The sequence below is a fragment of the Rhopilema esculentum genome, chromosome 7 (assembly GCF_057945365.1).
Source record: "Rhopilema esculentum isolate cy_ngs chromosome 7, ASM5794536v1, whole genome shotgun sequence".
NCBI classification, from domain to species: domain Eukaryota; kingdom Metazoa; phylum Cnidaria; class Scyphozoa; order Rhizostomeae; family Rhizostomatidae; genus Rhopilema; species Rhopilema esculentum.
In genome coordinates this window covers 6893024-6919650 of record NC_142821.1, presented here as the reverse complement: position 1 = coordinate 6919650, position 26627 = coordinate 6893024, and the positions used below count along the sequence as shown (strand labels likewise).

At 36.9% G+C, this 26627-nt stretch overlaps 1 protein-coding gene across 4 annotated transcripts in view; it reads right to left on the bottom strand.

Annotated features, from left to right (window-relative positions):
- The window catches only part of LOC135683323 (chromatin remodeling protein domino), a 36793-nt gene extending 12338 nt beyond the window's left edge, over positions 1–24455 (bottom strand). For all 4 annotated transcript variants that reach the window (XM_089109341.1, XM_089109342.1, XM_089109343.1 and 1 more), the window contains exons 1-27: positions 24290–24455; positions 19368–20859; positions 17497–17637; positions 16825–17002; positions 16472–16545; positions 15924–16099; positions 15307–15446; positions 14138–14266; positions 13437–13498; positions 13071–13169; positions 12379–12693; positions 11610–11720; positions 10749–11000; positions 10009–10145; positions 9196–9262; positions 8340–8846; positions 7668–7930; positions 7219–7415; positions 6850–6904; positions 6523–6637; positions 5689–5885; positions 4721–4835; positions 4284–4463; positions 3674–3784; positions 3308–3367; positions 2719–2802; positions 2331–2465 (exon numbers count right to left, since the gene is read on the bottom strand). In XM_089109341.1, coding sequence (XP_088965467.1) covers positions 2331–2465; positions 2719–2802; positions 3308–3367; positions 3674–3784; positions 4284–4463; positions 4721–4835; positions 5689–5885; positions 6523–6637; positions 6850–6904; positions 7219–7415; positions 7668–7930; positions 8340–8846; positions 9196–9262; positions 10009–10145; positions 10749–11000; positions 11610–11720; positions 12379–12693; positions 13071–13169; positions 13437–13498; positions 14138–14266; positions 15307–15446; positions 15924–16099; positions 16472–16545; positions 16825–17002; positions 17497–17637; positions 19368–20744 — 5277 coding nt within the window. In that variant the 5' untranslated portion in view covers positions 20745–20859; positions 24290–24455. The remainder of the gene's footprint in view (positions 1–2330; positions 2466–2718; positions 2803–3307; positions 3368–3673; positions 3785–4283; positions 4464–4720; positions 4836–5688; positions 5886–6522; positions 6638–6849; positions 6905–7218; positions 7416–7667; positions 7931–8339; positions 8847–9195; positions 9263–10008; positions 10146–10748; positions 11001–11609; positions 11721–12378; positions 12694–13070; positions 13170–13436; positions 13499–14137; positions 14267–15306; positions 15447–15923; positions 16100–16471; positions 16546–16824; positions 17003–17496; positions 17638–19367; positions 20860–24289) is intronic.
- Positions 24456–26627: the final 2172 nt, after the last annotated feature.

The window sequence follows — 26627 nt, the reverse complement described above, 5'->3', positions numbered from 1 at the left end:
TCAAAGAACAATGCAAAGGAATGCTGGGTACCTCGTACAAATCAATAGAAATATAACACAATCCTAAATTTTGCATTCCATTCTGTATGTCGCAGTAACACGCAACGACTCCCATTGCACTACCAACTAAATTTGCTATTTACGAAAGTAATCGAAATTTCTCAAATTGTATCTTTTGATGCAATCTCCTCATTATGCACGAATTAATTTAATTTCTGATGTTTTCTCCCAAAATGGCTTTTAGGGAACTGTTTTTCTACACAATAACCAGCCCTTCCCCAATTTTCCTGAACATAGTACTTTTCAGACCGCAAAAAAACTTAATTCTGAAAACTTATTAAGAAAACATGAATGAAAACATCGCCTCCACCTCGCCAAAATCATCATATTCTAGCTCGCTTTAAACATTTAGTAGCCGTTAGACAAAAAAAGGGGAGGGGTTTTTCCAATTTCTTTTGAAAATATTAACTATATCATATAGTTTGTGGGAATGACAAACAAATTGCAACTTTTTTAATATGAATGACACCAAAAATTGTTGACAAAAAAATCATGTAATACTGCTTTTTAGCTGTAAAAAAAGCTGGCGGATTTGATTGCGTCACCTATGAAAATATTTCCAAAGGGACTCTAGCCCCCATGTTATCGATGCCAATGTGTGCCTTTACCCCCTGATCCTAAGGTGGCAGGTTGTCCCGTTCGCCTGCAAAGTTGCCTTTTCTGGACTTCCCTGGATGACACAGTGTACACAGCAAGGTAGCATTTGTCGAAACACTGATCAAATTAAGAAAAACAGAAACTTGGAGCTTGGCAAGTTATGAATTACGCGCAATTATTGATTAATAGAACCCGAATGTCTTACAACAATCCTGCATCTTTTGAGCACCAACAACCAGATATAGAAGTGCGGTGAAATAGACTAAAAATATTTGATGTAAAGAGCAAAGGGCTGTTGGGCAGAAAATATTGCGTGTGCAAAGTGCAAGGTTGAAAAAAGAAGAACCTGAAGCATGATCAAAAATCACAGTACGCTGTGTTTATTATCTTTGGTCTCATTGGTTTATGTTATCTTAATATCAAATAATATTAAAATAATGCCGAGTATTAGCTTCAACCTCTACCTTGGTACGTATCTGTGCCAACAGGAAGCTAACCGGTACAGGGAGAAAAGAACAAACTGCCACCTTGCTGTTTACAAACGGTGCCATACAGGCAACTACAAAGTGATGTCAGCAGAGCTTGACGTCACCACTTTGCAGCAGTCACAGAAGAAAGACAACAAAAACAAGTCAGGTTTTTTCACTTAAATTGTGTTCAGTATCAAAATATAAACAATCTTACATAAGATGTTATACAAAATTGAGTTTATGACACTTCAGCTTTTGAGAATTAAAATGATCCAAGTTAAATTGAATATTTACGCTTTCAGGGATTCAAAGAAATCGTGGTCTATATTTACAGGGAGAATAAAAAAAGTGACGCCACCATTTTGGGTGTCAAAAATTGTATCTTCGCAGAAAAATCAACTTCAGATGTGGTTTGGGGACAGCAGCGGATGCTACTATTAAAGAATAATATTTATGAAAGCCAAGTGGGCAACTGAAGATACCGTTATGTAAAAGTCAGCTATTCTTTATGTCACGATGTCATTTGGCATTGAGATATGGGGAGTCATTTTTATCATGGTTTTTCGCTTACCCACTTTCTGTTATTTATCACTACTTAATCCTAAATGGGACATTATTGCAAACTGCAATTTCGGGTTAGGTTACAGTCCTAATAATAATAATTTAGGTAACCTCTATCCTAGCTAGTTCGAACGGGACAAGCAGGGCGGAGACAGGCAAGGGTGTAAGTTGTGAGGCACCGTATGACCCTAAAACGAGGCATTTACATTCACACGATCACTGCCTAGAGTTGCTCCTGGGATACCTAGGCGAGTGAGCTGGACTTCCACCGTCAGGCGACATAACCACACGTGTCTTAGAATTACTTCTACTGGAACTTCTAGAATCACTCCTGCTGGAAGTTCGCGACGCTCTACCAAGCTTATTTGCACCTCTCCTATTCGATACTGACTCGATCTTCTTACCCAAACTGTTTTCCTGACTAGGCCTGCTTGACACAACAGCAGCAGGGCTATTCTGAGCGGAGCTTTCGTCAATAACATCGACGTAATCTTCCCCTTTTTTGCTAGAACTATTTTCAACGGCCTCATATGACAAGCCGCTATCAGATGACCTGTCGCTTCCATTTGGGATTACTTTAGCAAAGCGCATTTTCAAATTATCAATTGCTGTATTGTTAGAGGAGGATTTAGGACAAGGCACCTGGTTGTATGTTTCGTCTCTTGCGTAAGTGAAAAACATGTCATCTTCTTCCATCGCGTTTTTTCGCTCTTCGGCTTCCTTCTTTGCCTGTAAATGTTCAAGCTCCCACTCTTTCTTGGCGACCTCGACCTGTGTCTGCCAAATTAAATGAAAAAGAGGCTCGTGTTGTTAATTATGTATGATTCATTGAATTGTATTGCAGCACAATTTGTTTCGAATATTCTTAGAAAATACAACCAACGTGTTGAAAAATAAGTTAGAAAATAGGCTCTTGATAACCTTAACATTTCAATGACGTTGTCGTTCAAAATCAAACCAGATTCATTCCATATTTCTAAATCTGAAAATGGATCAAAAAAAGAAAAAGATAAACTAGTGAGAATCTTACTTCAGCATCTTCCACTTCCTCTACATTGTAATAGTCGCAGGTTGTTTCTAAAAACCTCACTGCGAACCGCTCAACAGGCGTCAGCTGCAAAACAGAAAAGCCATCAGAAAGCCGAATGCCAGATAGGCTTTTTAACTTAAATGACGGTTTGATTTTTCAAGAACTATCTAAACCTTGGCATAAATTCTATCACTACTATTTATGACGTCTGTGAAGAATTTATGGATATTTATAGCATCTTTAATACTTCTGTGTTTGAATGGCTCTTCATTGCAGCATACAAAAAGTACAACAAAATACCAATACAGAACTCCCTCCCAAGATGACTTATTGTAAAAGGATTAATAATGACGCGATGGTGTTTAGAACTGGTCGGCTGTAAGATACCACTTCAAATTTTCCCTCTAAATCATAAACAAGCTGGTAGAGAGCTCCTCATAAAACCTTTCTTCGGGTACTTGGAGGAGGGTTTCCTGTTGTTAATGTGAACATAAATGGAACTTCTTGGGTGTGGGCGACAGTGATATTTTAGAAATCATGGACAGAGAATAATTTTGTTCATAATGTTCTCAAACGTAGCAGCAAGTACCTCACTTTCCAAGTTCGCGATATCTTCCTCCACTTTTGATTTGCCTTCTTCGTTTTCATCCTGTTAAGAGATGTGGTAATTAGATCTCTTCTAACTAAAAAAGCAGATATCAAAAAAAATGTAGTTGATGATGCTGGACTTTTAATGGCCGACTAAACACCGTTCTCGTTTATAAAAAATCGACATAAATTCTGCAAATCAAAACCGATAGATGGCCTAAATTTGACCCGTTTTCCTCTAACCGCAAGCTCGCAAAGAAAAACGGCCAGTAAAACAAATGAAATAAAACTGAACTTTGGTTTCAATTTTTCAACCATGATATGCACGATGGGAAATTAAAAGAGAGATAATAGAAGCCTCATTTACATCAGCTTTGATTGGCACATTCTCGTTGAATTCGGCCATTTCTGCAACTTGTTCAGCTTTTGCTGTTGACGCTGCCCTGACATCTTGCTCATCCTCTGCTTTGAAAAGCGCCTGTGAATAAAATGACTATGATATCAGCAACTATCAATATGGATATTATTCAATATAACTGCCACTGTGAAATGTTTCTATACGTCGACAATGGAAGAATTTATATTTCTGCAATGGGAATGAAAAGAGCAGCATTGACAATATCTTTCAATGTCAGATTCAGAAGATTCTAGAAATGTATATCTTTGAAAGGCAAACGCAATGAACGAAGACTTAGGGGTTATATTCCAAGGCTTTATTGGTGGTATGGAAATTAACAACAACTTCAAATTCATTGCTTTGCTTAACAGTAAAACTTCAATTTTCTTTGCGAACTCTTTCCGGGCAGAATATGGCATTGGAATCATGAAAGGAGATTCACGTCTAATTCTCAAGCTCCTAATGATCAATTGGCGGAACAGTTAAGAAATCTCAATGAAAACTCAAAAACATAACAATTGGATATAAAAGTATAGAAGTAATATAAGGGTTAATGAGAGTTAATATCGTGAAAACTAGCCTGTTCGAAAGCTGCCATCTTCTTCCTTTCGGTTTTCGATTCTGGTGTGGATGGTGCAACTTGGGTATCCACGCTTTCTACCTCGATAACACCCTGGCTTGTCTGGACGCTTGCAACTTGTTGGTTGGCCAACTGGCTGTCCATTCCATGTTGAATTGCAAACAGATCTTTTATGGTGTTCTATACGCGGAGAAATGACAATCCAATAATGCATAACAGAATCGCGAAAACAGTAGGATTGTGGAAACAGTGGGGGGAAATATAAGGCAAAGATCTTGATTTGAAGTGGGGCTATGCATATGGGAATGTATAACAGTCAATTTTCACATGAAATTTTGAACAGAAAATGAGAGGTTATTGTGAAATTCGTAATGATGCAATAACAGAACAATAACTGAGACAAAAGATAAGTAGAAAGAGCATTCTGGTTGAAGTACCTTTTTGAAAAAAGCAGTGTTGAAATTTCCACCTTCTATGGCAATATCTCCTAGGATGCGTTTTTCGTGCGCCTTCTTCAATATGTTTTCTTCTACTGTTTGTTCACAGATCAGCCTGGAATTGCAATCACAGAAATTCAAATTATCTTCAGTTCCTAGGTGGTAGTATTCGTATATAATTGTATGGTAGCAATAATTTATCAGGTCTCCAGATTGATTTAAGCAGTAGCTCATCAATGGTTAGTGTACATTTGTACATTAACAAGAAACTGGCCATAACACGCATAAAACTCTTGATAGTAAATGTCTAAGGAATTTCTCTCCTTTTCTACTATTTTAGGGCCTGATTACAGGAGAATTTTCACCAAAAGGCTGGAATACCAGCCCTTTTCATATAACAGGGATTAGACTTAAATCTTTACGATTGCATCTCACAATCACTTATTCCCTCTTGTTATCTTCCAGTCCCTACTGTTCTGGGGTAGGCGCTACTGATGTAAAACTTTTCAGTCCTATGATGGAAACCCCTATGATGGGAACGGTAATTAAGGTTATAGAAAAAACATATAACAACGTTAAATCATTTATGAGCCGAGCAAAATGAGGGTCAACAAACAATTTAAACTGCCCTTAAATATACTGCCCTCCCCATTTTAAAAAACGCGATAGAGCTTTTGGCATCAAAGTCCCTTAAGCTTATATTTGTAATCTTCTCACAATAAGAAAAACAGCAGCCAGATTTCAAACGGCAGATGAAGATAGTATGGTTCAGAACAGGATCATTTGCTGGGTTCCTCGCTGGATTATTGTAATTATTTCAACGAATGGTGAATTCGAGATGGAAAATAACACGAAACCAAGCGACACATCTTGAAAAACCTATTTCAACAATCCTGGTTTGACTCACTCTTTCAGAATGACACTGAACAAGGCTAAACAAATTGTTAACAGTAGAAGTCGCTACTTGCCTATATATATGTACATCTCGTGTTTGTCCTATCCTATGGCATCTGTCTTGAGCCTGGGCATCCATGGTCGGATTCCAGTCGCTGTCGTAAAAGATAACTGTATCCGCTCCGGTTAGATTCACGCCGATGCCGCCACTACGCGTTGATAATATAAAACAGAAAATCCTTGAGTCCTGATTAAACCTCTCCATCAAGACCTGGATAAAGGAACGAGAGCTGAATAGACAGGGCTTCGTTTTAGCAACGCCGGAAGAAAATACATGGGTTAAAAAGCTACACGTAGAATTATTACAGCAAGATTTTTTGCTTTATAGTTCAAAAAGCCTTGAATGGAGACAAATGTAGCTGTAACATTTGTAAAAAAGTAGATTAAAATTGTAATTTTTTCTTTTATTGTATATAAAAAGTTGGTATCCTGTAGTTTACATAATAATACATGTATATTAACTATCTTTCAAACCAACTGTAAACAAAGATATCATTACTATCATTAATGCACGAGTGAACATACAGATATTTTCACAAGAAGTGGATGCGAACAGAAAATTGCAATGTATATTCTTGAATCTTTATATCTCCACTCTTGGACATATATCTAATGGTGAATTATTTCAAGTTCTCAAAATGATGGTTGGGAATAACTTAAAAGAAGTTCAGCTGCAACAGATTGTTGATAAAACTGTTTTTTGCCAAGATTCTAAGGGTTAGCCAATAATCGAACTATACAGTAAACTCCATCATATCAACAATCCTTTTGATCATAGAAAGTATAAAATTTAGGCCACTGCATTCATCAAAGAGCTTCAAACTTGGAGACGTGTAGGAAAAGCTCACCTGACGTTGTTCTACTTTGGTTGTCCCGTCTAGTCGCAAATAAATATATCCATGATATGTTAGAAATTTTTCTAAAACATCCAGCATTTTTGTCATCTGGGTGAATATAAGCGCCCTGTAAGATAATACTTTGCGGTCAGGTTAGCAACGGTATCTACTTAAACATCGTTAATTAAGGCTGGCACAACATTCTGCTTTAGTTGACACTGGAAACATCAAAAGCACTATTTTCCTGTTAAAGCATGTCAAAATCTAAATGTAAAAATGTTCACTAAAAGGCAGAAAACAAGGAAACAAGTGTTTATTCTTGAGTAGTGGCTGACTGACCTGTGCTTATCAGGCTTCAACATTCGCAGCAGGACGGCCAGCGTTTGAAGCTTACCTAAGACAAAATACCACATAATGATAAAAAAGAACCAAAATCCAACATAATTTGATCGATGACTTTAGGTAATTCTGACATATCTAAGACAGAAAAAGGCATTACACATGTGCCGGAAACATGACACCTACATGAAGACGGAACAAACGATAAATTCTTGAATTCAAAATTGTTTATTTCTATATACACTGTTGATGCTAACTTAAATGGCTTCTTTAGCAAAAACTGAAAGTATTTACTTGAGGACGTTTCAACTGGTTACGTGTCTCAGGATAATCAAAACTTGTAATTAAAACACCATTAACTGTACTAACCACAGTCATATTGAATAAGCCTCGTTTCCGGAAACTGAACCCTCATATGCCGGGAAATGATCCAGGACTGATCAACATGTAGAGCCTGATCAGCGAACTCATCAAGCTTCTGTTGCTTACTTCGCCAGACAGGAGGCGGATGCGACACATGGAAATCTATCGTTGGGGATTCCACTGTAGGAATCACAAAGACGAATCTGCCAAAAAACATGATACGGATATAAAAATCAGTTTTGGGGGAGGGTTGAAGACTGTAAGGAAAGATTTCGATAACAGTTAAGAAAAGGGGCTTTCAAGGAACAGTTTAAATGAGTTAATTCCCAGGCTTGAAGAGGCAGATGTTCAAATTATGGGTGTAAAGATTAATTTTTAAAGACAGTGAGGATCACTAAAACACATTAGAAATTTCAGAACACTAATAGACCAAATAAACAACAAAGAAGTCTTACCTTCCAATGACTTCCGTAAGATTTTCAACTATATCCTCCCGACTTTTAACCATATCACACAACGCTCTGCATTGTGTCGATGTTTGCTTTCTTTGGTGACTCAAAGCTCCAACCCAACGCCTTCTAGGTCCCTTATCTAACATGACTGAATGACATAAATCTGAACCGTAGATCGGTCGAGCTTGGCAACGCCTATCATTCAGCTTTATTAGTCGCTGGAGTCGCTCTTTCCTAAGCGTCATCGCCTTTTCCTTTAAGCTTGGCTGTAGAACAAATTGGAAAATCAACATTAGACTCTAAGCACCCTTCCGAATACAGGTATTCACCCCTAATATACTTCGCTTTTGCACTGTCTAACAGACTCGTCGCTGCCTAATTGATCGCAAGGGAATGCTTTGTAGGAGAACGTTCTGAAGGTACAAAATAAATAACTAATATACGCCTGTTAAGTGAAATCCAAAATAGGTTTACTAATAAATAATCTCAACTAATTTTGTGTGAGACATGTTTTGTTGATTAGTGTTTAATTAGTTTTAATTTTTAACCCTTTTATAATTTGCTTTTTATAATTTTGATATGTATGGAAAACAAAAGCTATTAAGCTTAATAGTCCTAACAAATGTTAGCTATTCTGTAGCCTCTAAGACTAAGATCACAGCCAAACAAACTTACCATAGTGAACATAGAACTTTCCACATTTACATAATCTTCGAACAGCCGTCCTGCTTTTCTTTCACTGTCATCTTCGGATAAATCATCCATTTCAATATCTCCAACAACATCGATTTCGTTCCCATCGCAAGAATTTGCATTTTCAATATTAAGTCCATTGTCTCCGGTAACTTTCAAATCTGGGTTGAAAATCTCGAAAATGTTCGATGCAGCGCCAGAGTCACGTGCATCATCCGATTTAATCTCCCCGGAAGACGTATCAAGTCCGATCTCTTCAATCAGGTTTCCTTTAATTTGCAATTCCTGTGTCCGGTGGCTAGCAAAAGCCGGTATAGACAATTCCGCATCAGCAAAACAGAAATTTAGCGATCCTAAGTCTATTTGTTCGAGAGGGCGGTATTCTGCCACATCTAATATAATCGATGGTATTCTACAAGTGATTCTGGTGTCCATTATGAAAGCAGATACAGTCGGACGCGATTCAAACAGGTCGGGGTGATTGCAGACCTACAGAAACAGATAAAAAGTTGGAAGAATAAGTCGCTAGATGGTGGAACATTGCCGAAGAGAGTCGAATCTTCTTTGCGAAAAGAGAACTGGCACTTGAATACTTGAAATAATTCAGTGCCATTATCAATAGCTTGATTAAGTGAAAGTAGGACAATATTGATTCAAACAAGCACGACAACATGACAACATGACAACATGACAACACAACAACACGACAACACAACAACGCAACATCAGGCGGAGTGGAATTAACATTGTTTATTCCGTTTAGTAAAATCTCCAAAATATCGTTTGTCGAAAATTTCATTTAACATAACAAATATCCTATGAAGAATAAAAGTATTACCTTCCGCAGCTGCATCAATATGTTGATTACACTTAGGAAATTCCCATTTTCTAACGTCTCCTTCGTTCTAAAAGAAACATTTATGTCTTTATTTGCATTCTATGCTAAGAAAGATAAGGAAAGGGAAATAAGTTGTGACGTCTTGAAGGGCACCGAAAGCAAATAATATGCGATACACATATGTTCTTTTTTGAAGACTAAGCTGGTAAATATGTACTAATTGGATCAGTGTGATAGCATTCATTTTGTGTTCCTAGTGCAATACTATAACAAGTATCAAATAAATACAAAATGGACAGAAATAAAACCATAATGGTTAACTATATAATCTTGTGAAACCCAGAACTAGTTTCAGGTAAGGGCTAGGGGCTACAAACCTTTGCTAGAGGCAAGTTAGCCCCTATCAGTGAAAATCTCGATTCTATTGTATTAAAACAGAATTGCTAAAATTTTAGCTGCCCGTCCTAGGAGTCAAAATGTCAGCTATCACCTTTAGCGAAATTATAGCACTGCAACAGTGCACACACAAAGTCACTTCAAAAGATTGACATTGTGTGTATGTGTGGTCACAAGGAGGCCAAGAAGGAAACGCCTGATTTTCCCATGGCTGTAACGAGATCAGATTTGTATAGGCTAAGTGCCATTATTCCCCTGATACGAAACAACCAGAGGATTTGGTAAAAGTAGCCATCGCATTATCTCTTCTAAATGAGAATGAAGAGTTCATGTGAGGTATAGAAGCTTAAGAAAGCTAGCAAAGGTCATATTATAGGCGAAAATCTGAACCTATTTACATAAAATATTGAAACATACTTTGTCCTGGCCATGAACTCTTCATATAAGTATCTTTGTCTCTTTGACAAAGAGCAACGGATCACGTGCTCATATTTTTTAGGTAATTGCGTCTCTACTTCACTCTTCAATCTACGGAGCAGAAATGGGCGCAGCACCTGCAGAAACAAGAAGAACATAAAACCAAACGAATAATATCAAACTGTAGAATACTAAGGCTCAACTTTAAAGACGTTTATCCCACCTAGCTTCACAGTTAACTGTCCGTCAGTAAGATAAAAATGGTAATAAACAAACAGATAAATTTAAATCATGCAAAAAGAAATGACAATAATTTGAGCGGACAGCGAAACTTTACTTTGGCTACGCAATGAAAGCAGATATATGGTGCTAAGTAGGCCAATGGAAAAAGAAAACTTCTCCAAAGGATGTAACGTCACCATTTTTATTATCGGCTAACAGCCATTGACCCTTTGGTACGCATTAACCAAGGGGCTTGGTAAAGTCAGCCACCGCTTAGGATAACAGCAATAACAGTCTTTCAGGACTGTAATATCAAATAAAATAAAATACAAGTAGGCCTAGCTACACTTTGGCTATGAAATTGGGCGTAAAGGTCGACGGAACGGTTCAAATGTGAGCTTTGTACTTAGGTGTGACAAAGTGATAACAGCTAAATATACGAGATCCTCAAAGAAAACAGATATTTTTTTTAAAATCATCGATGTTCATCAGTACAATCACCATTTAATTATCTATACCTTGTGAAGCCTTTTAACAATATTTTCATTGTACTCCTGATTGCCTTCGATCATCCCCGTGAGAGGATTAGAGAACCACTCCTTGAAGTCTTGGTGTGATGAAAACAGGTGTGGCATCAAAAAATGCATCAAAGACCACAGCTCCATCAGATTATTTTGCAGCGGAGTGCCAGTCAGGAGAAGACGCCTTTGGCTGTTAAAATTGAGCAAAGTCTGCCATCTTTGCGACTTGAAATTCTTAATATTCTGAGCCTAGAGTGAAGCATTCATCACGATGAATAAAACATGAATGAGAAAAAATTAAAATAACTACAATCAATACAATCTTTATAGTTGGGTATAGAGGTCGAACAGCGAGAGGTTGAAAATAATCAAAACCTCCGAGAACTAATTCACAAACTTGAATTTGAGTCTGCATAAGAACTATTGTGCAGCCAGACAAAATTATCCATCAACAGTGCAAACTATTAAACATTACCGGCTTGAGGTCAACCGAAAAAATAATAGTTAAAAAGAACATTTAGGTGATGTGATTTCTACAAATTTATAAAAAGTCCTCTATTTTGGTATGTGTGGTCTGTTGGCAACCTAACACCTTCATAAAGACAAAGGTAAAGATAAGGAATTAAATAGGTTTTAAGTGATTAGAAGATTGTTCAACCTTAAGGAGGCCAACAAGGAAATGCTTGAATTCCCTTTGGCTGTAACAAGATGAATTTGTTTAGGCTAAGTGCCATTTTTCCACTGATACTTAACAACCAGAGGATTTGGTAAAATTAGCCATTAGCTTGAAATTTAAAGCTTACATCTAGAAGAAACATCTTAACAAATTCAATTGAATTAATACAAAGCTAAACGAACCTCGTCGAGAATCAGATACTTCCATTTTCTTCTTCGAAATGCTTGGTGGTCTTGCAATACTAGCTTATAAGAGGTTATGCATATGTGAAAGGCGTTCGGCTTGGACCAACCCTGTAAGGAATCAATTAACCAATGTAGGGCTAAATAAATACGTGAACGTTTCATTCTTGTTATCCACAGTTACACAAAGGTGGTGGAAAGAATATTTGTATTAAAAATAATAGCCCTGTAATGTCGTGTTGGAGACTTGATGTCAAAAAGGTTTTAGTGCCATGATGAATATCGTCAAGTTGCATTAATCAAAGTTAAATTACAAAGGTTTTTATCATTAAGTTTTCACAAAGAGGCAGCAAATAATGCCCTTGTCTTCTAAGATTGGCAAAACCATTTTTGCTTCAAAACACATGCTGTTATTTCAGTTTCCTATTTGCAATAAACATGAAGCAAATTGTTGCCAAATTGTTCTATGATACTCTGAATAAACTGATGCAAGGACCAGTCAATCGTAATGAGATCACAGGTTGTTCTAGGCCACTTGAAATTGTCAGTAGCAATTAACTTTGACAACCAACATTGGATAATGGCCAATTATTCAGGATAGATAAATATCTACTTGGAAGAGGAAAACAAATTGAGCAGGATAAAACTCCAAAAATCACATTTAACCAGAATCTTTGAGAGTTGGGAAATAATAACATAGAGATAACAGGGACATCATTACTGTCAATGTCTGTATTGGCACCAAAATAAAGGTGTTCCAAAAACCTACCTGTCTTTTTTGTTTTCTTTCTTTTTGAGTACCGTAATAAGTTAAAATCTTGAAGCCAGGAACCCACTTTTTGAATTCGTATTCCCAATTAAGCATGACACTTGTGGGAACAACAATCAAGTGTGGGCCCCAGACTTCTTTCTCGCATGCCAAATGGGCCAGTAATGCGATTGTTTCGATCGTTTTCCCTAGGCCCATTTCGTCAGCTAGAATGCCGTTCAGTTGTTTGTCATACATGGTAACAAGCCAATCCAAACCAATGTGCTGATATTCCCGTAACGTGTGGTGCAGCAGAAATGGTATTGCCGTTTTTACCTGTGACAAAGCCAAAGTAAAATAGTAACCAACGTAGTGGATGACAGAGGTAGTATCAATGTTGCGTTTCAAGCGCCTGTTGTGTTAAACGTTCAATGAGTAGCTTGTCGAAGACATTTCAATTTCTTTCAACAATGGCTTTAAGGTGTGCTTTAAGCTAACGATTAATTTAGATGCGCGAATAGTTTCCCATTTCGAAGTCATATAACAAAAATAATATCCCTTTTTTCTCCAATCAATTTGAAAGAAGCTCCAAAGGCCATCTTACATATCAAGAATCCATGAATAAGTATTAAAATAGGTAAACAATTATCGAATCACCGCAAAAAGTGTGCACTGGCACAAAAATAGAGCACAAAGACATATTAGCATCTCACCTCTGCAGTAGAGAGGGTGAAGCCTTTGGGTTGTAAACTCTGTGCAGTTGCAGCAACATCGTTCAGCATGTCGTCAGGAACCTTGTCAGAATTCTCGTCCTAGCAGACGGAAATAGTATACGGAAATAGTATCGTCGTGTTCAGGAGAAATGTTCCAGAAAAAGCAACAACACAATACAAGAAACGGGTTATCTATGACCTACAGCTTATCTTAGGTATAAACATAAGAGAAGTTATGCTTTTCTTTGAGGGATACGAAAGCCTCAAGCTGGCCTTCGATTCTCAGTTTTTCCTCATCTTCTAGAGTACCTTTAAAAGAAAAGTGAAAAAATTAAGGCATGAAATAATAAAATAATATATGATTACATTTTTCTCGGTCGAACTTGATTTTTCAAGTAGAGCTTCTGTTCCTTCATCGCCGCTCATGTCTATGAGAAAGCAAACAACAATAATAAGAACAAATAACAAAGAAAATAATTAACTCATGCAACCCTGGTGGGACGACGTTGAGATATGGCACCCTCTCACTCTCCCAGCTCAAATTTGATATCACTGCGTATACAAGAAGATATATCAAACGACATAGGCCTAATATGCTGGACTACAGATGCATTCTACACAGCATGTGTTCAGATGCGTACTACACAGCATGTGTTGAGGTGCTTGTCTAGGCAGGAGCTGGGTTCAAGGATATATAGATGATTATCTGAAGCTCGCCCAAGCTTGTGACTTGAAAAGTCCCCCATAAGTAAGCCCTTAGGGGGGTGGGGGGTTGGGCTAATTTGAGGACTTTGGATATACACTGTAAGCAGCTTTTGATCGCAGCATTTCAGCAAATAAAAACATAGTAATACAGCACGGCCTTCGACCTGCATTCTTAAGTATAAGTCCAAACAAAGACTCAACCCCCAACTTGGCATCTTCGTCTAAACAATGAAAAAAATCACTTAAAGCCAAGAATGATTAAAACAAAGAGCTAAAAATAGAACCAATACGGCAAGCTCTGTCTATTGTTGATTTCATTCAAGATCGGTATCAAACTTGTGGTAAGATTAAACAATGGTAACCTTCATTTGAAGAATCATCCTCATCAAATTCATCCTCATCGAGTTCATCTTCTCTACCCTCCTCTGCAACGCCGATCTCTGATTGTTCGATATCATACAATTTCAAGAGCTCGGATAGCGGCATTTCGCCTACAAAAGAGATTTTGAAAAAGCTTACACAGGTAAGTCAAAACAAACAACAGAGGAAGTAAGGGAGAGCATGTAATCAGTGGCGGACACTTGGGGGGGGGGGGGGCGACCGCCCCCCCAATACTTTAGAGGACAATGTTCTTTTGTTCTAAAACAATGGGAAATGTGACGTTATCTTATTAAACAATAGCCTTGCCCCCCCCCAATATTTGATCAAGTGTCCCCCCTCTGCATGGAATAGCTTTGACAACTAACGACTAATTCTTGTCCACATTATTCTGTTCACCATTGCGTTTAATTGGAGAAGGAAAACATTTGGTTCAGATTTTCATTCGATTTTTGTATCGAGTTGTAATCCTACTGTGTTAAATAGAACATTATCTATGCTGATATACTAAACATGTTTTAGTTAGCACCATTGAGTTATTAACAGAATTTAACAACTTGAGAAGGTATGATTTTTCGGAAACGACGACCATGCCTTATATTGCCAATTATGAATAATACCATCATTGTCTCATGCTTACGACAGCCACAGTGATGCAGAAATGTCTGATTTTCAATTTGGACAACACATTTGATTGCATTTGACAACGTTTAACGGCCAAAAGGTAAACTTTGAAAACAGAGCTTTACATTTAAGATTGGGAAATACAATGGCTATAATTTCAGGTACTAAACAATTATATATATATATATATAGCTATAATTATATATGGATGGACATCGAGCACCCCCTCTTTATGTACTCATTCTTTGTATACAATAAGGGCTAAAAACGATACTGCTCTGCCTTGATGATGTTCCACCCTACTCGTTTATTCCAGACCCCCGTTAAATGGATTTGGGAAAATTTCCTATAAATTGAATGGGATTTGAAATTATTTTTTGGCAACTAGGTCTTATACATTTATCAATTTTCTTTAAAAGGTTATATGTCTTTGATAATGAATTCTCGATACAAAAAAACCAGCTGATATAAACATTAATAGATCTGCCTAAGAATAAATATGCCTAAGAATAAATTAAACAACAAGCACCTTCTTTCTCTAGATTTTCAATTTCCTCTTGATGATCGACGCGACCTCCTTCGCATTTCTCCTGTTCTGCAAGGGTTTCTTCATCATCTCCATCATCTTCATTCGAAGCCACAAACTCTGTGTCGTTAGTGCCCATCGCGCTACACAAAAATTCAATGTAACGGTTAGCTTTTGTGTGTTCATATTTTATTTGGCACCAAGAAGAGGGTCTAAATACAAATTATCGACTAGAACAAGTCTTTTTAGAGAAGTTGATTGTTTAGTTTACTTCAAAGCTCGTAAACTCTCGTGAAGAAAGGGAGAGGGGTGTTTGCCTTCCTCGCTATACCATTGTTTACGGTGCATCCGCAACCCTTTCTTGATACAACTAGTTCTCAAGAAAGGTTTCTAAGACTTTTGGCATGGGGATTTAGAGGCTTTAGAGGCATTTGGCATGGGTTAACCATGCATGTTTTGGCTAGGGGATAACAACATCTTAGCATGGGCAAAACATCTTAGTGTAACAACAAGCTCTATCTTGAATACTAGACTTTAACTCCCATCAGATAGCTACTACACTTTTTTCCAATTTTTCAACATAATTACGCCCATTAGCTTCTGTTTCTGTGGTTGCTTACCTGTCGTCATCTTCATCTGTCACGCTTCCACCATCTTCAACAGATCCTTTAGCAGCTGGCTGTGATGCCATAAGATGCTTAATCATTTCAGGAGGAAGACCTTCCAAAATGTCATCAAGGGACATCTCGCTTTCTTTCTGAAGAGCCTCTACTTCGTCTGTGTACTTCTTTTTGTCCTTAACGTGTTAGAATGATATGTTTCGCTGAATCAAACTCATTTATTATGCTGAATTTTTTTATTAACAGTTAAAGATGCTATTATAAAATACTGGCAGTTTTTAATCTATCAAAATTATTTAAGGTGCCAGTCAAGAAACTCTATGTCAAAAAACCTTCGAAGAGAAAAATTACAATTAATTCAAATTGGATATTTCAGAAACAACATAGCTAACCAATTCGCAAACATCAATTCAGTAAAAAGATGATTAACCAACAGCAGATTCTATGATTCTTACTGCCTTGTTCTAAAACTATTTCATCACTTTACAGTGGGGCGAATTGAGTAAGTACGCAAAACCCCAAATCTACCTTTATTCCACATAACTAACCTGGTTTTGCTCTTCTTCCTCAATAGTTCCCTCGTCATCTTCGGCATCATCTGAAGCTTCGTACGCCTCAGAACCTGAAATGAAAAAAGGTTAATTGACAACAAAGAAAAGAATCAAAGATAAAAGTTTCTTCGCATGCCTCCATTTGAACAGTGAGTGCTGTGAAAGACATAAATCAACTTTTGTCTTGAAGTTTTGGCCAATTTAAAAATACGCATAATCGTCCAATTCCACAACAAATCTTTGACTGGCATGCTAATATGAAGTTCGACCAGCTTCAACATACAAAGCTATGTAACATTCAACAGCCCTGCTAAGCAACAATATTGTGAATAAACAATTTATATAAATACCTGACTCAACTTGCGAAGATCTGGGTGATGAAATAGTTGATCCTTTCTCAGAGTTCTTGAATCCTTCAACCAACCAAGATGAGTATTTCTCAGTTTGATCCACGATAAAATTTAAATGCAGATCAAGAGCTTTTTTCCTCTTTTCCTCCAATCGCGACTGATGCTTGTATTGTGCTACCTGTGGTGGGCGACAATTGAAATAATGGTAAGCAAACAACCAGGGGATGGGATATTTTATAACATATCTTCTTATACCATCAAATAAAATAAAGCACTGTCAACAACTTAAACGAAAACAAACAACAGCGAAACTTCAATTTATGGATACCACCAAAAAACCAACACAATCTTATAGCAAACACTGCCTTATAATTGACACAACTTTCTAATGGACACCACCTTTTGTTCCCCATTTTGCTGCTGGAAATTGAGCCATTCGTGGTTCTTGTTTGAAACTTTCAATTATTATGATGCATACATGTCATCAGTGCTGGAATTCTTATTTTGGATTTGTGCTAACAGTCTCCTAGCAATTCAGGCTATTTTCTGCATAATTGTGAAAGCACTTTTTTAATATTTGAGTTATTTCCAAAAAAATTTTTCTCAATAGAACGTTTTGATAAGCTTACTCTGTTTTATATAACAAACAAATTCTGCAAATGGTTGATATACCTTTTCAACTGCTTGCCAAAACTGTTTAATTTCCTTGGCCATGCTCGAAGCTATTCTTTTCAGTTTGGCTGACTCTTCTTTCTTTGCTCTTTGCTCTTTCATTTTCTTATCTTGGTGGAACTTCATGACTGATTTAGACACCTAGTAAAACCAATCCAGATCATGTATTATCAAGGAAAGGCTTCTCCATAAAATGTTCATTGCTTCAATAACTGTTACATTGCAACTACTTTTTTTAGAAATTTTCAATAAAAAAGTCTTTGTCAATGTCACAGGTTTTTTATAGCTTGAGAACACACTAATTTGAAAATGGCTTTGAAAAAACAAACAGATCTATGTTCTGAAGTTTTATACTCTGAAAAATTACAGATGAAAAGCTTTTGCGTGTTTCCAAATGTTTGCTTTTTTCAAAGTGATTTTTAAATTCTGTATCACGAAAAGATCAAACAGAACAGGCTAATCTCAACCAAAAGTTACAAAGTTTTTTTCACTTGTCAGGTTAAGGCAAATCTTTAGTAATAAACAGTGAAGTGGTAAGCAATTTTAATCAATTATCATTCATGCACAAAAAGGGGGATTTGAGTCTGAAAAACAGACTAAAATCGGAAGTTTTTTCTTTGACAACTGACAACTCAAAGAACGTCATTATTCTTACACCATGGGTAAATATACAGATAAATGTGAAAATAGAATATCAAAGTCTGTTATTGCTTGACATAGATGTTCAAACCTAAAAATATTTGAAATCAGGAGTTGATTTAATATATTTTGGTGAAATATATACAAATTAAGCCCATCTGCAAATATCAATAACAACAAAATTGCGAAAAAATTCCACAAAAATCAGCTCTTGCAAAAGTTACTTCCATTAAAACCCGTGGTAGGGTGAGAAACTCTAAATGTGAAGTAAAGCTTATCCTTTACATTTATATTCAAGTCTTTCTTAATATGAATCATCACTTTCTATAAATATATTAAAACAAATTTCTATAAAACAAAGATTGAGATGACAAGAACATTTTGAATTCATTGGTCTTAATGCTTGAGTTAAATTTGAATGTTCTCTGTTTTAATTCATACACACATATTTACTTTTTTTGAAGCAATTTATCAGAAGACTTCATGCCTGAGTCAGGAGTAAAACGTATTTTTGTTGGTAATAAACTCATTGGTTTTGTTTTTCTACTGTGTCATGACAGGAGCACCAGCCTCTGCATGGCTTAGTGAGCGCTAGAAAATGTAGTGAAAATAATTATTTTCAAATCATTTGAATTTTGGAGAAAGTATATAAAGGGGGATGTGGTTTTTTCTTGAAATTCTAATAGCCAGAGCAGGTCGAATTGACCATGAAACTTAAGAATGGCTGGATGGCCGAAATGTAATTAAACCATCTGATTGGCTAGACAGACTGTACCCTTGTTCACGAAACTGACAAGGTCTGAATCAAGAGCCAGAGTACATTCCACCAGCTATATTTTAAACATCTGAAAGATACAATGGCAAACTTCACAAACACTTGTGTGGATCTTTATTTGCTTAAAATTTTTTTCAAAATGGGATTTTAGAACAGGTTTATAAAAAAAGTTCCTGAAAGTGGGAGGTTAGGTTTGAAACCGGAAGATCGGGAGAAGAACTCTCAAACTGGGAGACTCTTGCCCAAATCAGGAGAATTGGAACCATTGTTGACACAAAACCCACAGTATTTCTGGACAATTCCACTCACTTGCAATCATAGTAAGAAAACAATATATGTTAAGTCCTTGTTCAAAAAGGAAGAGCTCAAAAATTGCTTTTCATTTTTTAAGAAAGTAATGCTTTCACTTCTCTGCAAAAAATTAATCATTCTAGTGTGGAAAATACTATGTGCCTACCTTTCTAGCCATGTTACGCTTCCATCTTCTCTCTTGTGCAAAATCAGTTGCAAGCCATTGCATTTCTTCAAGTAAATAATCCCAATGAGCTTTCTTTCTAGGTGGCTCATAAACCTTTGGAAGCCTGCTAGCTGACCAAAGTCCCTCTTTTCGAAGCTCAGCTACCCGCTGCAAAATTTCCTGCTCTTTACGAGCTTGCATAGCAATATCCTCTTGGGTCCCTAATGGATTCCCATACATTGAAGACAAAGAAGCGGCATATGGTGAAGGCACGGTTGGTGCAAAGGTTCTTTGCACTTGAGCCTCTCTGTTTCCAGATGCACTTTGTGGTTGTGCATTGTTTTTAGCTTGCTGTGGTCCTAAAGTTGTGTCAGCTTGTGTAACAGTGGTGGAAACTGGTTGAGAGCTCTGCTGCTGTGAAGTTGAATGAGATACTTGTGGAGCAAAACCATAGGTGAGAGGATATGCAGGAGAAACGGTTGCTTGTGGATGGTGTATTGGTTTTCCTTGCTGTCCATGAAGCTGTCTGTTATCTCCATGATCTGTGCTTGGTTGACGTGCCCCCTGATACATAAATACTGGGTAAGGCTGGCTGCCATATACAGCCTGGGCTTGAATCGAGGGAGACACAGTATTAGTTGCAGTGGGAGTTGAGACACTCATTTCATGATCTAAACGACTGGCGTTTAGAAATGCTACCAGCTGAGGATTTGGCCTTTTTCTCCAACCATGATAATCAACTAGGTTTCCACCATTTTGAAGAAAAAACAATTCTTGAAGCTTATCTCTATATGTAACCCTCACATGTTCCATAGCTTCCATATAAAACTCTAGGACTTTGTGTCTTAATAAATTTGGATCCATGTAATCTTCATCTTCACTTTTTTGTTCTTGTTTTAGTTCTAAGTGCACAGTGTTTGAAGTTGCTGAACTTAAAGTATGGCTAGCTTGTGTATTATGCTGCCGAGACTGCACATGTGTACTCCAACCTTGCCCTAATGAGGTGCTGTGATGAGTCAAACTATTAGGACTTGATACAGTAGATAAGTGGTCACCATGGTAATGAACAGTGTTACTAGTGACAGGAGTTTGTGAAACTGGTAGTTGGCGAGACTGGACGTTCTCTTGTAAATGATGTTGGTTTTGAAATGTAGCTTGGGATTGTGTAAGAGCCCAATTTGCTTGCGATGTGTACCCTACACTTCTCCAATGACTTGTTGCAATACCACTGGATCTCACTGCTCCTGGAGGCACATAACCATACGGAGAGGATCCAGGGGGATATCCATGAAGTGGGGAAGTTGGCTGCATAACATTATGTTGACTACTATCTATGTTGGTAGGCTGGCCATACACTACATTCTTGTTTACACTCATTTTGGATTGCCATGCTCATCTAAAGATATTGCACTACAGAATATTTTGAACTTTTTAATGCACTTTTGGCTTTGATCAACATTGTAACCATAAACACCAATGATCTCTGCCACTCCTGTAAATGGTTATAGAAGTGATTATTAAACTATTAATAAACATTACTCAAAATCTTCTCAGTATCATGTTATACATAGTACTTTCAAATATCTCAAACTATAATTGTCTCCTTTCAATTGATAATTAATTCTTACAGAAATGGAGATTGCAAATAAAAATATTCAAAATCCACTTCTGCATACTTTAAGACTTTGCTATTCTCTAAATTTAGATTTTGGCAAAATCAAATTTAATGAAAAATGGTCCATCATTATCTTTTATGGATAAACTTTATGGATTATCAACATCTGGCCAGTGAAGTACATAAAGAGCTGTCATGCTTGATAACAGAGGGTCCTTGGGGGCACGGAGTTACACACAAAAACGGCCATTACAACCAGATGAACACCAAAGCATCAATGAATCTGCTATGGATTCATTATTGTAGCTGATGAAAACTGCTTATGACATGGCAAACATTTTTCTGTACTTGCAGTACCGTGTTTTTGCTGATATATTGAATAAATGATATTTTAAATTGCTACAGCCTTCAGAAATAACACATTTTTGTTAAAATGTAAGTTGTGATGCTACGAATTCAGCGAAGTAAATTTCATCCAAACTCTTGCTTTCATCATTCTTGTGTTGGCAATTTCTGCATTGATCTATCATATTTACCAAAAATTTTTGCGAAAAAATGTCAGATGCCACCACACATCTGGATGTTTTCAGGCGTGTGGTTGTGAGCACGCCTGCTATATTTTTCCCATGAAAGTCTGTCCTAGGTTGTGTAAGAATTTTATCTGGCAGGCTGTTTCATACTGGAATGTTCAAAAGAATGAAAATCTTACAACATCAACCTTCTAAGTTTGAGCATAATCTTGAATGAGATTGTGTTTTTTGACACTTGGCAAGTTCCAGGAGAAAAGAAATTGTTATGAGTCAAATCAACCTGTGGACATATTCAATGAGCTCAATTCAACTGCAGCCATAAATCTGCCACGCTAGATCCCTTGTAGTAATCACCAATAACAAAAAAGCTCCATTCCTTATCAAGATTTTCCATATCAAACCAAAAGATGCATTCATCTTCCCTACCATTGGATCAACGGTTATTAAAGTGCAAATCACTGGAAATGTAAATGCCTAATGATTCACCTTTTCACTTGGTTTTTTCGAAATTTGATATCTATTTTGAATGATACTGCTCTTTAAAGGCACTATGTTCAAAAATATTTCTTGCAGAATCCATGCTGCTTATGTGTTATTATTCAGAAGATGTTTTAATGCAAATAAAACGAGAGATTTTATTATGTTCTCCATGAGTTTACAGGCCTTCCTGGGAATAAATTACCAAAGTAACAGGCACATTGATTTTCGAAATAACAATTGTTTATAAGAACTTTCAATTGACTTACAATTTTGGGTGATTTTATTTCATTTGCATAAGAATTCCAAATCTTTGGACCCAAAAACCCTTGAAAATTTCATGCCTTTGTCACAACCTGCCGTTTTCCAAATTTTTCCGCTTTCATATGAAAACGATACAACATTGAATAAGTTGTTTAAGAACAGGACATAATCGTCAGACAATTATGCCATACTGCGCGAGCTCTTTTGGGGAGGTCCGTTTACATTTAACCCAGCTGGCAGTAGCAACTGGTACTGAAATCACTGGCGTAACAGAATAGCGTACAGAAAGCGAGCTTTCCAGCAAGGGGCCATTGGCAAAGGCTTTCAAAAAAACAGCAGCTCCTTAGAATGATGGATGCCTGGCGATCTGATATTTTGCACACAACTTGCTCCAAATCTTTGCTGCATATTGCATATTGTTGTGGACCCCTTAACATTCCTTGCTGAAGACACCAAATTCATAAGTAGAGATCAGAAGAAGTATGGCACAAATCTTTTGTTTGAAAATTCAACTTAATTTACCAATTGAAAAAGGTATATATATATTTTAGGAACATGTGCATGCTAACACAGGTCTATGATAACAATGCGAGTAAAAAACACATCAAAATAAAAAACACAAAACAATTTCTTGTTTTTTGTCACCTTATTAGTTTCTAGCGCTTTGGTTAAAAACGAACAAATGATTACAAAAATAGGCATCCTGTTAAATGCACTCATCGGTGTGGGGAGGCGCGTACCAGCGTGTGCAAGTGCTATCACATGCCTTTCCCAGGAAGGCCTGGTTTACATGGCATAGAGGTTAAGGATACTGGTCTTTAGCTAGGAAGGTCAGCCTTGTCCCTCTTTTCAAATATTGGAGAAATATTCCAGTGCTCATGTGAACAGAATGAATTTATCTGGGACAAAGATGGCAGATATTGTTTTACATCATCATTATCCTGATTCCCAACCCATTTCTGATATTTTGCTCCAAGCAAAGAAGTATTTCTTAGTGGAAAAATTAAAAGTACATCTAAGGAGTCCATTTTTTCTCAGTTGTATTTTCTTCTTTTTTCCTTCTTTTTTTATTGTATATCAAAGTGCACTTTTTTAACACAAATTCAGTAAGGTTTGCCAGTCCAAGGTACTTTTCAAAATAAACAGAACTCCTAAAGTAGATGAAAGTTAAATCACTGATCACTGAAAATAAAGCAATTTACTACAATGAACGACTTGAGACACAAGTGAAAATTTGCCCAAGATAGAAAGTAATGGAGAATTTTTACAGATGTCATTTGTTCTGCCCAAGATTAGTGAAATCTGATTTTTACAAATGAAGAAGGTTAAGAAAAAGACTGAAGGGACCATTTACGATTTGTGTACTGGTCATTTTACATACTTACTATATTTAGAAAGCAAAGAATGAAGATGATTAAACAATGAAGAAAAATTCCGTGTTCAATTTGGATTTTATTATCCTTTCAAAAACCTTTAGATGTAGTTATTCTTGTGAAGAGACTATAAAAGTTCGCTGGAAATATTCAAATAATTAGAAACATAAAAAAGTAACTAAATTGTGAATTAACAGCAAAGATGGTTAGGGTGAAAATAGGAACATTCGAGTATAATGATCCTTTTACAACAAATCAAAAGAAGGAAAACAACTCCTGGAAACACTAAATGATTTTTCATAATTGGTTAAAATCACAACAAATAAAACTTTACACATTTTTAAAGCTTTTTCTACCAGTGGCGTGGTTAAGTTCCATCTAGTGGCATCACAACATCTTGTTAGCACCCGTATCGGCGGGGAACCACTTTGCTTGATGTAAAGTTAAATGGCAGCAAGATTTCGCATGCAATCAATACAAACTGCATTTGAAGTCCTTCGTTCGTGTTATCAATTTTTGAATTTCCGCGAGTTTTTCTACTATATTGCGACAGGGCATGCGCAAGACCTTTGGACTTTAAGATGTTCATTGACATTTGACTAAATATCCGTTAAAAAGTCACTCAAAAAGATACCAAACTCCATACATCGACCGGAATCTTACCTTAATCTCACCTCTCTAGGCTATTCTGCACACTTGAGTTTCCAGTAACCACTACAAACGACCCTGCTTCACGAGTATTTTTGGGACAAACTCCGTCAACTTTCGGTGCTTTCAAATTTCGGCCATCACGAACTCATCGGCCTTTGTTGTATTTCTTGAATCAGCGCATCACGCCTGCGCAACGCATATGATAGCACTCAAAGGACAGAGGAGTGTAGCCGGGGGTTAACACGCAAGCTGATTTTAAGGATTTGTACTTTGGAACAAAAATATTTATTGGGGTAAATTTTGGTAAATGGCCTAGTCTCGATAATAACACAACGACTTAGTTTTATAATAGATAATGAACAAGATTTTGTCTCTCCCGAATCAACAACAGTCAATGGGAAAGAAAGTTTTTAAAGAAGGACCTTTCGCGCATAAAGAAATGGATGCGACCAAGGACATAATTTCGGTCCTTATGCTACGATTTGGGAGTTATTGTCAAAAAAGCTACCATTTGAGGGTAGTTTTTTAACATTTTAGCTTTGGCCTTCTTTGACCTTGACTGTACATATCATGCCATAATGGGAGTACCCTCTCCCCGACGAGTACTCTCTCCTTGATTAGCTTAGCTGCTGAGGGGCTCCTCTATAAAAGTTCCCCCTCATACAAATCCGCTTGTATCGTATCTTTCTCTCTTTATGTGTATGATTTTGTTATCAATTATTAATCTGTAGTTTCTTCTGATGAAAGTTATTTAACATTAGAGTGTTATGTATGTAGTGGAATTTAAAATAACTGAACAGAATGCAAGGGGATGTAGCGTTCCGCGGATTCTTGGATCGGGTGTGCTTTCTATGCAGATTGCGAATTTTTCTTTGTTGGAAAATGAATTTTCAGCTGAAATAAAAAGTGCGGATGGCGGATTTCCATGATTTTGGGGAACGGAATTCTTGATTTTCATCGAAAAAGTACGTGGAGGCTGGTCCTAAAAGATGGCTATGGGTTTTTTTTCTATTTACAAAAGTGTCAACGAGTCTGTTAGAATCGATAATGAAACAGATAAGATGTGAATAATCTCGTTCACATTTGCACGACTTTTCATTCGTGTTCCTGCCTTTTAGCCATCATTAGCTGCTAGAAAGTTGTGTGGTTGGAGTGACTCCCCTTCAACTCAATCTACCTTTAACAAAGCCATGTCTCACAGGAAGATTGCCTCCTAATTTCGTGACAATTTACGAAAGATTCATCTATAAATCGGCTTATAATTATCAAAGCTTTCTGGACTTCACCTCTGGTTCCCCCCTCTATCCCACACAGAAGTTTTCTAACCATGGACGCATCCAATTTTGCACGGACGCACCCAATTTTAGTGCTATTAATACTCAGTCGATTTCTCGTCCGCGCCCTTCAGACTCTCGAAAATGTAAGAAATGCCTTTTTAGTTTTTTTTATCTATTCATAGTTTTTGAAAAGCAGCTTTCACTTCAAGCAGCATTTTTCGTAACAGACGCTTTTTTGAAGAGCAAATGTCGAAATCGATCTGATCAACACGAAATCGTTCTGATCTGAAAATCGAAATCGATCTGGACATGTCCCCTCCAGTCCACCCCGTAGCGACGCCATTGTAAGTTCTTATATTTGTGCCTGCCCCACACCTTCTCGTCAATTTCCAATCCTTGACTACGAGTTTTCGAAGCCACCTAGTTTCACGGTTACTGAAACCCTTACCAAAATAAGTGCCCACCAACATGTGATTTAGTCTTACCTTTTCTGTTTCTTTCTTTTAGTTGCATTCGTGACTCCAGCGTGGCAGTATATGATTTTCATACCAACATCAAAGCTATAAAATATCCGCAAAATGAATGGGTTGACGATGACTTTTTGCCGGGTCCTGGTGGATCAAACTGTCAAGTAGCCCAACAACCCGGACCACAACTATTCAAAAGGAATGTTACTGGAGGGCCAACCGTCTTTGTTGCAAGGTATTGTCCTTTCTACAGGTTAAGTGTAGGAAAGTTATCTTAAATTTAATTTTATTTATATTCTTTAGGCAGGATCGCCCATTAGTTGTTTTTCAAGGGTCAATAGGGAGGACCGCTCATTTGTCTTGAACAATCTACATTTATTAAATGAACTAAATGAAAATAGTTACAATGAGGATACTATACTGAAAGTTAGAGACCCAAGTACACACTTCTACCTGAATAAAAAATTAGGTTCTTCCTAAATGGAGAAACATTCATTCATTAATTTATTCATTAGCTTTATTTCTGTGTCAAATAAATTTAGCATATTTGTTAATTGGGGACACTTAAGATACAAATAGAATATCACTTTTACAATTAAAAATTTA